This window comes from Strongyloides ratti (assembly GCF_001040885.1).
Source record: "Strongyloides ratti genome assembly S_ratti_ED321, chromosome : 1".
NCBI lineage: Eukaryota > Metazoa > Nematoda > Chromadorea > Rhabditida > Strongyloididae > Strongyloides > Strongyloides ratti.
Genome location: NC_037307.1, coordinates 1,239,711 through 1,254,962, shown reverse-complemented (window position 1 = coordinate 1,254,962; position 15,252 = coordinate 1,239,711). Strand labels below are relative to the sequence as shown.

The 15,252-nt window shown below is 19.9% G+C and overlaps 3 protein-coding genes across 3 annotated transcripts; all 3 read left to right on the top strand.

Moving 5' to 3' along the window:
* Positions 1 to 6,994: 6,994 nt before the first annotated feature.
* On the top strand, positions 6,995 to 7,865 carry SRAE_1000040100 (Hypothetical protein; the record flags this gene model as incomplete). The annotated part of the gene is made up of 3 exons (XM_024647230.1): positions 6,995 to 7,111; positions 7,164 to 7,436; positions 7,491 to 7,865. The coding sequence occupies 3 exons, from the start codon at positions 6,995 to 6,997 to the stop codon at positions 7,863 to 7,865; spliced, it is 765 nt and encodes a 254-aa protein (XP_024501329.1).
* Positions 7,866 to 8,221: 356 nt separating this feature from the next.
* SRAE_1000040000 (Thioredoxin reductase 1, cytoplasmic) lies at positions 8,222 to 11,273 on the top strand (the record flags this gene model as incomplete). The annotated part of the gene is made up of 2 exons (XM_024647228.1): positions 8,222 to 8,327; positions 9,343 to 11,273. The coding sequence occupies 2 exons, from the start codon at positions 8,222 to 8,224 to the stop codon at positions 11,271 to 11,273; spliced, it is 2,037 nt and encodes a 678-aa protein (XP_024501328.1).
* Positions 11,274 to 12,397: 1,124 nt separating this feature from the next.
* On the top strand, positions 12,398 to 13,969 carry SRAE_1000039900 (Protein-tyrosine phosphatase, receptor/non-receptor type domain and Protein-tyrosine/Dual specificity phosphatase domain and Protein-tyrosine phosphatase, catalytic domain-containing protein; the record flags this gene model as incomplete). Its single annotated transcript, XM_024647227.1, has 4 exons — positions 12,398 to 12,949; positions 13,012 to 13,590; positions 13,637 to 13,813; positions 13,868 to 13,969. The coding sequence occupies 4 exons, from the start codon at positions 12,398 to 12,400 to the stop codon at positions 13,967 to 13,969; spliced, it is 1,410 nt and encodes a 469-aa protein (XP_024501327.1).
* Between the last annotated feature and the right edge of the window lie 1,283 nt (positions 13,970 to 15,252).

The following is a 15,252-nucleotide window of genomic DNA, read 5'->3' as shown; positions in this document are numbered from 1 at the left end:
TTTATATTAATGATAAGAAATGGTTTTTAAATTAATTAAAATATAACATTGGCGAGATGGACTATAGAATATTATAAGATTAGAAATAGAGTTTAAATAATAGTCTTTTTCTTTTTGTACTTTGACTTACAAAAGATAATCTTGTGATAAAAAATGAAATAAATGCGACATGTAAAATGATTGTATTATTTTTAATTAATAATCTCTTGGTACATACACATGTTGCATTAATTTATTTTTACAAAGATGAAGTTTTCATTATATGTGTCATGATTTTTTTATCTTAATGATATTGTTTTACTTATTTTTGATAACAATATAAGATATATACTTTTTGTCTTATTCTGGATACTATCAAACATGGTATATGATTTTTTATTTTATTGAAAAATTTAATTTTATTTACCTAATTCTTTTTATGTTATCACAAAAAAAAACGCTCAATTTTTATTCTCCTAGATACTTTTGGTAAAAACAAAAAATCATTATCAATTTTCATTAAGTAATAATATTTTTTGAGTTCAATAATGAATTTTTTTTTTCTATGTGATATTTAAATAGCATAATATAATAAATAATCATAAAAATACATAATCTTTTGAGGAATAAAAGTGAATGCCATTTTTTAGATAATTTTAGAAATTTTATCTCTTTTGTCAAAATTAAAAAAAAAAGTTTATTATTAATAAACAGACATTAAACTAAAACTAATCTATGGTAACATATATCTGTTTATATCAAACTTGTACATTACTCCAGTGATTCACATTAAAGTAATATTTTTTTTGATAAGAAATTTTATTACTTTCTATATTTAGAAAAAAAAAGTTAAGTTATTGTATATTATCGTAACTAATTCTAATTTCAAATATTCTTTTTTTTAAATGCAATTGTCTTATCAGTTAATCAAATATCTTATCTTTTATTAGAATATATTATATTGAAAATGGTTTTACTTGACATTGTTTTATAATTATTTATGAGTTATTTTATTAGTATCTTTGATCAAAAACTTTAATTAACTTAGTGTTAATGCTTTAAAATTTTATTTTTTTTAAAATCTTTTATACAATATTTTCTCAGAAAATATTATTTTTAGTAATACAACATTTTTTTTCTATCGTTTTACGCTTCTAAAAACCCGCATAAAAATATTTTAAAAAAGTTTCTTGAATTGTTCTAGTAAACATCACTTTAAAAAAAGTTGTTATTTTGTTTTTTTACTAGTTGTTATCAGCCAGTTTTTAATCATTGTGTTAAATATATTTTTTCTAATTTGAATATTTCTGTAAACTTTGTCATTGTCTTCATCTTTTGATAAGAATTTAAAAATTAATATTTTACATGTACTATATTGGAAATTATAGATTAATTGAAAAATATTTCTCTAGTAAGTTTTTTTTCTAAATTTTTGTTTCATCAATTAATTTTTTTACTTGAAATATTAAAAAAAAATTTTTTTCAATGTTAAAAGAGAAATATATTTATGTTTTTTGATTTCTAAAATTGGTGATTTTAATGTAAATTCCAAAAAATTGAAAAAGAAATTATCAATAGTTTTTTTTCATTAAGATTCTGTTACTAAATATTCATAGAAATATTTTATACGATGTTTAAACTATCCCAATAAATCATAAACTTTTATTTTACAATTATTATTGTTCAAAATTTAATACCATATTTTTTATTTTTACAAAGCAAAATTAATATAAAAAAATAAGATAAAATTAACTTAATAAAATATTAAAAAAATTTAATAACCGGTTATACAAGTATAGTATAATATTTTTTATTTATTCTTCAATTAAACAAATATACATTTTTTTTTGTCAAAAATGTTCATTCAATATCATATCATGACTATAAACCACATTTTTGATTGACAACCAAAGACATATTCAATTATTAATTTAAACAAAACCATTATTTTTAGTAAAATAATTATTAATTAACTGTTAATACAAAAATACAAAAATTTATTTTTGTTTTATAATCATTCCAATTTTTGTATTACAGGTCATTTAAGTAATCACAAGAAAGAAAATTAAATTAATTATCACAATGATTTTAAGATATATATTTATTAAAAAAAAATGTAATTTTATTTATAATATTCTTGTTAATTATCTTTTTAATATTATTTCATTGGAACATTAATTAAAATCATAAAATTACAAAATATATTTCTACATTTACATGTATTTTTATTTAAAACTATAATTATAATATTTCTCTTTTTACCTGAACTTGATCTAATTAAATATTATAAAACTTTTTACCACAAAATATAAGTTAATACAATTATTTAATTAATTTGATTAATTTTTTATTTATAATTATATCTATAAATAAAATATTATAATAAAATTTATATATATTTAAATTTTTTATTTAATAATATAAATCTTTTAAATATATCTAATTATTTTCTTTTTTTTTATACAGTATAAATATATAAAATATTTATAATTTTAATATAAAGTTTTAATTATTTTATTGAAAAAAAATATATATTTGATGGTATTTGTCCTTTAGTTGTCATTTTTACTATTATAACTAAAATCAGTTTAATCTAATTATTCACAGTTATTTTATTAAAATTATCCATACATCAATTATTTATGACATCTTATTCCTATAAACTTTTTTTTTCCCATTATTTAAACTTATATTTATTATTACTATACGAACTTTAATAACGGTGATATCAAATAAAGATATTTTCTCGTACTCCTCCTGTGCTTCAAGGTTTCAAATAACACAATAATAGTATAATACGAATGTTATATTATTTAATATAATTAAAAAGAAAGTAAAAGTTTTTAAACTTAAAGAATTGTAGTAAAATAATGATACAAAATAGTTATATAACTTTTATAATATTTTAAACAATATTATTAGGTACCACTTCTATCATTATTGTTAAATTTTCGGTATGTTAGCTATGAATAACTTAACTAGATCGACCTTACTTCTTTTCTACTTATTATATATCCTGTCAAATTTATATATATATATATATTATTGTTTATTGGATGTGCAATAACAATTAATATTAAAAAAAAAAGTTTTTTTTTATTTTCAAATCATTTATATATATTTTATATTAATTTTAAGTCCTTGTAATGATATATAATAAAAAAATTTTTTTATATATTTATAATAAATCATTATCATATATATTACTTCAACTGAATAAGCATTAAAAATACTAATTATAAATATTATATTTATTAATAGTTATTTTAACAATATCAATTATTATTTTTATATTATTATTTCATACAAAATCAGTTTATTTTACTCTTTTATATATAAATTTTTTAAAATCTCCTAAAAATTTAACACTTATTTATTATTTGAACAACATTTATATATAATAAATAATACTAATAATCTAGCAAACAAAAAAAAAATTATTTCTCTCTTTCCATATATATATGTATAAAGATATATATATATATATTAATGATACAGGTATTCATAAAAACTTTAACATATTTTCTTTTTTAACACCAAAAATTTATATTTTTGTATTATAAGACAAAAAGTTCTATCTCAATTTTTGTCTTTTTTAAACAAATACTATTATTATATTTTTAATATGTAATAAACAAAAAAAAAAGGAAATTAATACATAGTATTATTTCAAAAGTATACCATATGTTTTGTGAAAAAGTTTAATTTTATAAGAGAAGGTGATATACCAAAAAAAAAAGAGTATATTGAATTTAAAAGAATTGATATATCATATTTCATATGTCTTTAGAAAATATTTTAGATTCTTTTTTCTCTTTAAATAAGAAATTCTTTTTCTTAATTTATATACTAAGAAGTTAACTAAAAAATGTTTCTTTTGAAAACTTTTTTTTTTTACCAATGATCATATAATAAAATTTTTATTATTTTAAGGTACATTATATATATATTTGTATTAAAGATAAAATTAATGATTTTTAGAAGAGGATAATAAAAAAAATTGAACCATATTATTATAAGATAGTTAAAGGTATATAACTTCTTTTTTTTTTTCATAAAAAAAAGGATATAGGACATACAAATAAATGAATTTTTATTAACTTTAACGTGTATATAATTAAAAAAAAATTTTTTTTTCTTATATTTTTATTGTTAATATGTCAATATAGATGAATAAAATTAAACCTGACAAAATGTTAATTTTCAATTTTACTATTTTTACCCCAACTACTGCCGACATTTTTGAAATGGATTTTGGTAGTGACTATTTATTTATATTTATGCCTTATAATGACTGAGGTATATAAATTAAAGATTCTGTTAAATTACTCCATTGAAATAACCCCTACTAACCTTGAATTATATATTTATCTTATTGTTTCCTAAATATATATACATTTATACCAATATTATGGTTATATAAAATGAGAATATATAATCAAAAGAAAATATATAAAATTTTACAAACTTATTTTTATTCATAATTTTTTTTTATGATTTAAAATTTTTATTACCTGATTTAAATACTTTTATTGATATTCATAGTTTATTTTATCTATTTATTAAATTATTATACAAAAAAAAAGCAAACTATTTTATACTCCATTTCTTTGATGGTATTTTTTTAATTATATCTAATTGTCACATGTTTTTTATTTATTTATATTTTTTTTTCTCTCTTTTTACAATATTCGGCTTTTTAAAATGTTCTATAGATAAAATTATGATTGAATTGAAATATAGATTACCTTACAATTTTTTTATTTCTTCAACAAAATACAATTATCCTTGATACTATAATTTCTATTATTTTTAATAAGACTTTAATTGAGCTTTCTTAACAATAGTACAACTTTTTTAAACATACTCATGAATACCTTATTTTTTTTCCCTCACCCATTTTTCATATTATCATTTCATTATTATTTCAATATTTTTTTTTATTCTTAACACCAAAAATTTCTTTTTATAATGTAGGTGGAGAGAGAGTATACGTTTTGTAAAATTGGATGATACATAAATATATTTTATTATAATTTTTCATAAAAAAAAATGATAACTAGCTGGTAAATGAATATTGTAAAATGTATATATATATATTTTTATCTTTAAACACATTTTTATTCAAACTTCTTTTCTTTTTTGTTAATTATATGTAGATAAGAAACTTTTGTTTTAAAATCTTGATAATATTTTGTATTTTTAAAATATATTTTTCTTTTGACGCTTTTTTTTTTGTTGTCTATTTCGTAATATTATTTATGAAATTACATTTACAAGTAATTACTTTTATTTTTTTAAACCAAAAATTATTAAAATTTTATTGTTTTTATAAATAAATAAATAAGTATATATATAATATATCTGTGTGATAAAAAGTGGATATAATATTACTAAAAAAAAATCTAGTCTATGATAAGTGGCATAACTATAAATTTTATCAAAAAAAAAAAATGAGATGTTTATTTACAAATATAGAAAGCACTCTAATATTTGATTATATGGTAAACAATATAGTATAAACCTGTGTTTAGTAATTCTAACTCATTTTTATCACTTTATAATATTACCTAATTTTTGAAATATTAGTTTTAAATATTTAAATTATTATTTATATATTTTATAAATATAACATTTACAATATAACTTTTTAGTTATTTTAAACATTTATATTATATATTTATATAGTAAAAAGATACAATAAATCTGTTCCAGAAAATTATAAAGACTTAGGATGGTTATGGAAAACTTGATTTTAACCTTACATTTATTTACATAAATGATCTTCATATTATTTATATAAAATTTTATCTATCTTTTATATATACATATAAATAAATATATATATATCTCCTTTTAAATATACCATATATTATATATATTATTAATAAGAGAAAGAGGTTCTTCATCACTTTTATTTTTCATGTTCTTCACTCCTGTACTTACTACTACTTACAAAATTATCATGAGTTTAATAAAATCACACAAAAGTATATCTCATATAAATATTTTGTGCGCACAATTACATGTCTACATAAATATTATATATATATACCACATCTGCTAACATTTATACAATAACTACAATTTTTATTTATTTTATAATATATCTATAGGAAAACTTTTTCAAGTGCCTATCCTCAAAATGTTTCTTTCTACTAAATTTTGATTAATTAAACTTTAAAGATGTATATGTAATTAAAATTATTATTACTTATTATCTCACTTCATTGAGTGTAATTTTTAACACCGGTAGTTAAAAGAGATATATAGAAGATTTTAAAAATTCTTCTATGACAAGTTTTTATTTTTCTTATCTAATGAAGAGGTGTTGGTAAACTTTTTGTCAAGAATAATAGAAAATCTCTTCATTATATATACAGTCTTTTATAAATCTTCATATATTTTTGCTTCTTTTATATTTTTTTTTATCACTTTAATCTTGTTTGTCATTTGATTTGGTAAAATATTTTTAATATATTATTATTTTTTAATAAATTTTTTAATATATTTAAATATTACCTTTTACAATTTATTAATATTTTAAAAAGTACATTTATAAATTCTCTTTGATTTACCGATTTTCAATACTATATTAAGTAAAATAATAATCATAATAATAACATATTAAGTCTACTTAAAGGAATAAATATATTCATAATATGCCTCCACTAGTAAATGAACTTTATTTATATTAATATTTATCTTTTTACCCTCAATTGATAACTTCACATACCAAAAAGTTTTTCTCTTTTCTACTACTAAAAATTTATATATATATATGTATAAAATTTCAAAAAGATTATTAAGAAAAGGTATATAAAAAGAAATAATAATAAACTTAAAACTATATTTCTTCATTTACCTCACTTCTAATGATATTTTTATTTATAATACTATAATAAGTCTTTTAAAAATTTTTACATTCTAGATTATTAAACTTTAAAACATACAAAAGTATATTTTCAATAAATTCTAATTCATTTAAAAATATTTTAAGTATACAAAAAAAAAAATGTCAACAACCGGGTTTAGAGATACATTATGTAATCTTAAACCACTTGGAATTCCTCGTCCAACTATCAAAGGATTAAAATTCATACCAACCAAAGGACGAATGGGTTTTTACAAAGTAAAAAAAATTAAAACATAATTGTATAATGTACTTTTTTTTTTATTTACAGACAATAAAACAAGATGGAGAAAAATATGGTGTAAGTATAAAAAATCAAGGTCCCAGGAGACCAGCATTACCAGGTGTTGAATTTTGGAAACAAAATCAGGAAAAGGTAGAAGAAAAAGAACAGTCACCTGAATTAAATGTAAATCAAAAAGAGAAGGAAGTTAAAGAGAATAACAATGATGATAAAATTACAAATTACAATAATAATGATGAGGCTAATGATATTGTTGGGGAATTAAAAAATATCAATAGAAATAGTTTAAAAGATTTTAATGTAAGTTAAATATATTCTTAAACTAAATTATTTATTTATTTTTTATATATTTAGTATAATCGTTCCCATATTTTAACACCAATATTTTCAAAGATGACTGTTATAGAAGAAGGATATATGTCACCACCAGAAGTTCCAGAACCAGATTATGATGATAATGACATTGAGGATCAGGTAATAAATGTAAAAGAACAAGAAAAATATCCAAAAACAATTATATCACCTGTTCATAAATTTATGGAAAGAAACCACATTATAAATAAAATGAATACCATTAGAACAAATGACAATATCAATAAATACCACTTATATAATCAGGAGATGGGGCAAGTTAATAAAAATCAAGGATTACCTCCAATAAGAAGGCCTTATTATTGGAACAATGGACATCATATTAATTACCAGAATACTCTTGTACAAAAATTATAAATTATTTCTTGAAAAAAATCATCCATGAATATATAGACAAAAAAAAATGATAAGATATTATATTTAACAAAAAAAAAATTAAATTGTATAAATATTAAAAGGATGATATTTTTTTTCAAGAATTATTTGATAATATACGGTCTCTTTTAACAAAAATAAAAATCATATTTTTGTTGTTTATTTATTTCTTATATCTTTGTTTTTGAGAAAAACATAACTTTGTTGATAACAATAACACTTTACTATGCCATATCATTTATCCTATCTTACTTAGAATCATTTTACCAAAAGAGCCGAAAATTTAAATTTTATCAGTATTTATATATTTAAATTACTAAATTTCAACATATACATATATGCTGAGATATAATTTCTACTTACAAAAGATACTTAAAAGATCTTTTATTAGATGTACAAATAATGTTCATACTTCATCCTCCCAAAAAAATATTTTTTCTAATGGTAAGTGATAAAAAGAAAAAAAAAATGTTAGAGAAAACTTTTACACCTGTTAATTACAAGAAAACCATATAAATGTATAATTTTTTTCTAACTATTTTGTGAAAAAAAAAAATTTATTTTTTATTGAAACTAATTTTTCTAAATTATGGTAGAAAAAAAAAATTCCACAAAATAAATATTTTTTTCAAGTATTAAATGTATTACTTTATAAATCTTTTCACAACTATTGATGTAACAGTTAACGATTGGAATAATACTTATCATATTGTATATTCTAGTCAAAGATGACTCTGATCATGCAATGTATGTCTATTTTTTTAAAAAATTATTAACTATAAATTAATTAATTTTTATTTATTTAAAATTCTTATCTTTTTTTTTTATAAGATTATTTTATTATATTTATCAGTTAAATTATTAATTAAAAAGAATATTATATATTTTACCTAGAAAAACTAGTATAAATGACAAATAAGTTTTAATATAGTAGAAAAGTAGTTAAAAATGTTTTATTTTAAATAGTTAACTTTTATATCATTAATAATTTTAATAATTTAAATCAATATATAGGTAATTTTATATCATTTATAAATTTTTTATTCTTATTCTTCCTATAAATTCACATAGTATATTATTATAACAATTTTTTCACACGTATAATGAGAATTAAATAATTCATGGAACTTTTTTGTGTTTTTTTTATTCCTGTTTTAGTTATTTTATATTAAAATAAATTATTACATAACCATAAAGTAGAAATTTGAGCAGTTTTATTACTATTATTTTTTATTTTTTTTATTTTACTACTACATAACTTGATAGGAATAGTGATTATATTTCTTAATGAGTTTAAGAAATTATTACAGTTTAAAGAATTTTTTTCCTCAACCAAATTATTTAGAAGATGAAGATATAATAAAAGGTTTTTTTTTATAATTTTATATATATATCAATGTATAGTAATTTATTAAAATTTTAAATATTAAAAATTAATTGATATATTATTTTTTTTAAGGAAATTATTCATTATCAACTCTTCTGGAATTTAATACTTTTGATACTGGAAATCGCAACTTGTCGAGGGGCATCAAATTAAAGAATATTGAGATGCCTCCACCATATATACCTCCTGGTACTCAATATGCCAAAGAGGTAACATTGGTTGCTGAGGAGATTTCCAAAAAAGATATTGTAATTATTGGAATTGAACATCATAGTTTGTCAAAATTTAATAAATTATCATTATTTATTGATGAATTTATTAAAAACAATAATGTTACTGATATAAATACCAAATATTCAGTTGTTCCTGAAATGGTTATGAAAAGAATTGCTTATGCTTATCAAAGAGAATCTATTGACGTTTTAGTTTTTGTTAAAGGTAATTGTATTGGTACTGATAGTGATTTAGAAAAATTCCATGATTCTGGATTACTTTTAAAAGCACTCCAACCAAAAGATTATGATATTATTGTCATTGGAGGAGGATCTGGTGGACTTGCTGCATCAAAAGAAGCTGCTGCTTGTGGAAAAAAAGTTGCCGTACTTGATTTTGTCAAACCATCACCTTTTGGTACAACATGGGGACTTGGTGGAACTTGTGTTAATGTTGGTTGTATACCAAAAAAGTTGATGCATCAGGCTGCTTTATTGGGACATTCTATTAGTGATGCCAGAAAATTTGGATGGTCAGTACCAAAAGATGGTATTTTATTAGATTGGGTTAAGATGAAAGATGCCATTCAGGATCATATAGCTGGATTAAATTGGAATTATAAAGTTCAATTAAGAGAAAAAGATGTTAAGTATATTAATGGATATGGTGAAATAACAGGTCCATATGAAGTTACAGCAACTGACAAAAAAAAGAAAAAAACTGTTTTGACAGCTGATAAGATACTTATTTCAGTTGGTCTTCGACCAAAATATCCTGATATTGAAGGAGCAAAAGAATATGGTATAACAAGTGACGATTTATTTTCACTTTCATATAATCCAGGAAAAACTTTGTGTGTTGGTGCTTCTTATGTTTCATTAGAATGTGCTGGTTTTATTAAAGGTATTGGTAATGAAGCTGATGTTATGGTTAGATCAATTTTATTAAGAGGTTTTGATCAGGATATGGCAGAAAGAATTAGAAAACAAATGACTGATGAAGGAATTAAATTTATTTCTGCTGTTCCAACAAAAATTGAAGAAATAAAACCAAGAAGTGATGATTTTCCTGGTTTATATAAAGTTTATGGTGTAGGTGTTAAGGATGATGGAAGTAAAGAAGAATTTGTTGGTGAATATAATACTGTTCTTTTTGCTATTGGAAGAGAAGCAAAGACATTTGATATTGGTATTAAAAATCAAAATGTTTTAATGAATGATAATGGAAAAATTGTTGGATTAAATGGTGGTGAACAAAGTGTAAGTGTACCATATATTTATGCTATAGGTGATGTACTACAAGGTTGTCCAGAATTAACACCTGTAGCTATACATGCCGGAAGATGTTTAATGAGAAAACTTTTTAATGGAACATTAGAAATAACAGATTATGATAAAATACCAACCACTGTTTTTACACCATTAGAATATGGATGTTGTGGATTAGCTGAGGAAGATGCTATAAAAATTTATGGAAAAGATAATGTTAATGTTTATCATAATGTTTTTACACCATTAGAATATACTGTTCCGGAGAAGAAGGAGACTAAACATTGTTATTTAAAACTTATTTGTTTAAAGAATGAACATGACAGAGTTGTTGGTTTTCATATTTTATCTCCAAATGCTGGTGAAATAACACAAGGATTTGCTATAGCATTAAAATTGAATGGAAGAAAAGTAGATTTTGATAATTTAATTGGAATCCATCCAACAGTTGCTGAGTCATTTACAACATTAACAATTCTTAAAAAAGAAGGTTCTGATGAACTTAAGCAAACTGGTTGCTGAGGTTAAAGAACGATCTACTTTGTCTTTTTTTTAAAAAAATTTACAATTAATTAAATTTTTTTTTAAAAAGACATTGATAGATCAACTTGAATAAGGAGATGCTTAGAAATGTGAGTTACCGGGATAAACCTTTACAGTTAAGGCTCCCTGTGATAGAAGTCTGGTATTAACTTATTCACTTTTTTTTATTTTTTTTTATTGTAATATCATTATGTAATCCTACTATCTTAGAACTAAATTTTTTTTTTTTTGTGTATGAATAAAAAAAATATTTTTAATTATGTGGATTAGAATCTTAATGATGAAAATTTTTTATTGAAACATCTACGTCATTTTCATATTAAATGTAGAAGTAATTTTAAAAGTTTTTTTATTATTTTTTAATAGATATATTAAAGATTAGGTTTGTAAGGAATTATTTTTGCTAAATGAATATTTTTGAAAATGATGCTATTTTAAAATAATAAATTAAAGATTAGTTTTAAATATCTCATTAATATTATGATAAATTCAAGTTAAGCATAAAATAAATATTAAAAATATTTTAAAAGTTTTATGATATTTTTAAACTAAACCAATCATTAAAATAATTAATTATTAAAGTATTTTTAAGAGTAAAATGTATTATCTTTATGTTTATGCTTAGTATAATAATTATTATATACCATACAAAGCACAATTTTTTATTCCATTTATTTTTTATGTATCAATACTTCTTATCACAATATAATTTATGCTTTAAGTATTCTTTATCAATGATACTCATTGACTAAATAATCGTTTAATGACAATTATAATAAAATAGAAAAACTATTTGAAGCTTTATATTTAAAAATATAAATAATAGTTTAAAAAAATAAAATTTAAATTTAAAAAAAAAAATTTAGTTTTTGAAAATTGGATAGAATTTAAAGTTATTGACACAATAAAAAATAAGCAATAAAACTTTTAGTAATCTTACATGTATTTTTTCTTTTTTTAAACATAAATTGTTTAATTATTATATATGAATAATAAAAAGTTAATTAATAATTATAAAAATTAAAAATTATATTCATATTTTATTATATAATTTTTATAATAAATATATTAAAATTATGATAAGATTACCATAATATTTTACAATGGAAAATTATGAATGTTTAAACAATAACACTGTTAACAATGCACCTTGTCCACCACCACCACCACCACCTCCTCCACCACCTGTAGGTTTATCAATACAACAAAATGAAGGAATTCAATTTGGAGGAAATGATATTAGTCCATTATCCAATATGTATTCAAAAAAAAATAATTTACACCAAAAAAATAATCAAAAACATGCTAAGAGTATAAAAAAAAATGTATCAATAGGAAAAAATTTTCAACAACAAAATAAAAAAAAAAAGAAAGAAGAAGAAAAAGCTACTGTGGAAAAAGCGATGAAAAAAAATAAAGAAGATGCCGATAAAGGAAAAGGAGCAGATCCTGTTCAGGAAAACAATGAACTTTTAGAATCAGCACAATTGTCAGTTCCTGCTGAAACAATAAATGAATTTTATGAATTTAAGGGACTCATTGATCCTACAGCAAAAAATCAAAATGACAAAAGTCTTAAAAAAAAAATTCATGATCAATATAGATGTATTCGTTTAACAATGAATTTTGTCTTTGATTTTATGGCCAATCCAACAGTAAGTTTTTTTTTCTTTTTTTTAATAATAAAACATTATTTATTAAAAAATAATTTTTATAGAAAAATCGGTTTACAAATGTTATGATGTACAGTGAAGGAAATTGTTTTCTTCATGATGTAGATAATCCTGAAGATAAATATTATCATGCTAATAAAATAACAACTCCACAAGGAATATATATAATGGCACAGGCACCTTTAAAAAATACTGTTAAAACATTTTGGGATATGATTTGGGAACAGGGTACTTGTATTATTGCTTCCTTCTGTGACTATTCTAATAAAGAAGATTGTTGTCCATACTTTGAATTATCTTTTAATAAAAAAGTTAAAATTGGTCAATATGTTATTAGAACTGAGGAAAGAAAAATATCAACACCAGCTATTATTTTTAAATTAAAAGTTTATAATAAAAAAACAAAACAAGGAAGAATTGTTAATATTATTAATTGGATGGGTTGGAATCCTAATGCTATACCATCAATAACAAAATTATTAGCTATGATGTCTCTTGTTTGGAAGATGGAACATATTGTTGAAGTCGATGATAAAAGAGGTGTTGGACCAATTCTTGTTCATGGTATTAGTGGTTCTAGGAGAACAGCAACTTTTGTTGCTATTAACATTTTATGTAAACAAGTAAAAATTTAAATTTTATTATTTATAACACTACTTTTTTTTTTAGCTCCGTGATACTAAAAAATGTTCCGTTATTACGACAGCAGTTCTTATAAGAAAATATCGTCACAATGCTATAAGAGATCATCTTATGTTTGCTATTATCTTACTTTCAATTATGCATTTTGCAGCTTCGTTAAATTATACTGAAAAAAAAGATCCACAATTTATCAAAGCTTCAAAAGTAAGTTTTTTTTTCTTTCAATTTAAATCTTATCTTACATGATAATATTTTTAGGCTATTATTGGTTTTGTTTCTACAAACAAAGCGGTATATAAAAATATGAATATTAAAGATAAACAACAAGAAGAAGAAGTTGGTGTAACTGATAAGACTTGAAAAAATTATTTGTAATATAATTATGTAGTAACATATGTCTTCTTAGTAAAATGAATCTAGTAAATTTTTAATTCTTCAATACAAAATAAATATATATAATATTTTAATATAATTTATTTTAAATATTTCTTCATATTTCAACAAATAATTTTGATTTTTTTTTCTATTGAAGGTATTCTTTTAAAAAAAAGGATAGTAAAGATTAATAATTAATTAATGACTATGCATTTTTAGATAGTGAAACTGTTATTTTTGATAAAAATAAATAATTATTTATGATGTAAAATGTTTATTTAAAAAAATTTCTTCAAGTTTTTTACTAAATGTATTACGTTGTTAAATTAAAAAAAAAAGAAGAAGAAAGTGAAACTAAGTAGTATGTTTCAATTTTATTTTACATTATTTGTAATAGTGTATCATTAAGATTATCATTTTTGCAGAAAAAAAATAAATAAAGTTTAATAAAAGTAATTAATGCTGATTAATATTAAAGATTACATTTTGCTGCAAAAAAATTTTAATATATCAAATATGATCATACTTGTTATCATTATAATAAAAAACAGAAAATTTATAAAATATTATTTAAAAACAAAATAAAATTTAGATATTTTTTTTTAAATTATATGGAATAATGTATAAATATTTTATTATGTGTTTTTAAATAATTTGTCATGATAGATGTTTTTAATTAATCATATTATTACTATTATTATTTACATAAGCACTGATTTTTTTTTATACATCCGTTATATGTAACATTAATAAAATGATATAATATATCAAATTACAAAGAAAAAAAATTAGTTATCTTATTCCTGATTAGTTTTCTCATTTATAAATATTTTTATAATTGTTTTTATAAATATAAATTGTTAACAATATTATAAGAACATTGAAAAAAAAAGTTTATAAGAATTTTATTAAATTTTTTTATAAAATATAATCTCCTTTTAATTAAAGATCCCATAAAATACTAAATTTTTTCCTCAATATGCTTACATATTTTTCATTTTTTATTAGAACTACTATGACAAAAAAAGATGACTTATATCAGAAGTAAATAATTCAAAAAATATATATTTTTATCTTTTTTGTTTATAATTTTAGACGTTTTATGAAGATTTACAAATATCTAGCAGATAAAAAGGGAATCCTTTTTTTTTAAAAAGACAATTTATTTATCTATGGATTAAAAGAAATTTTATAGAAATGATAATAGAAATAAAATTAAATGGATGATTTTTTATTTTTTTTTTTATAATTACATTAACAAAAAAACT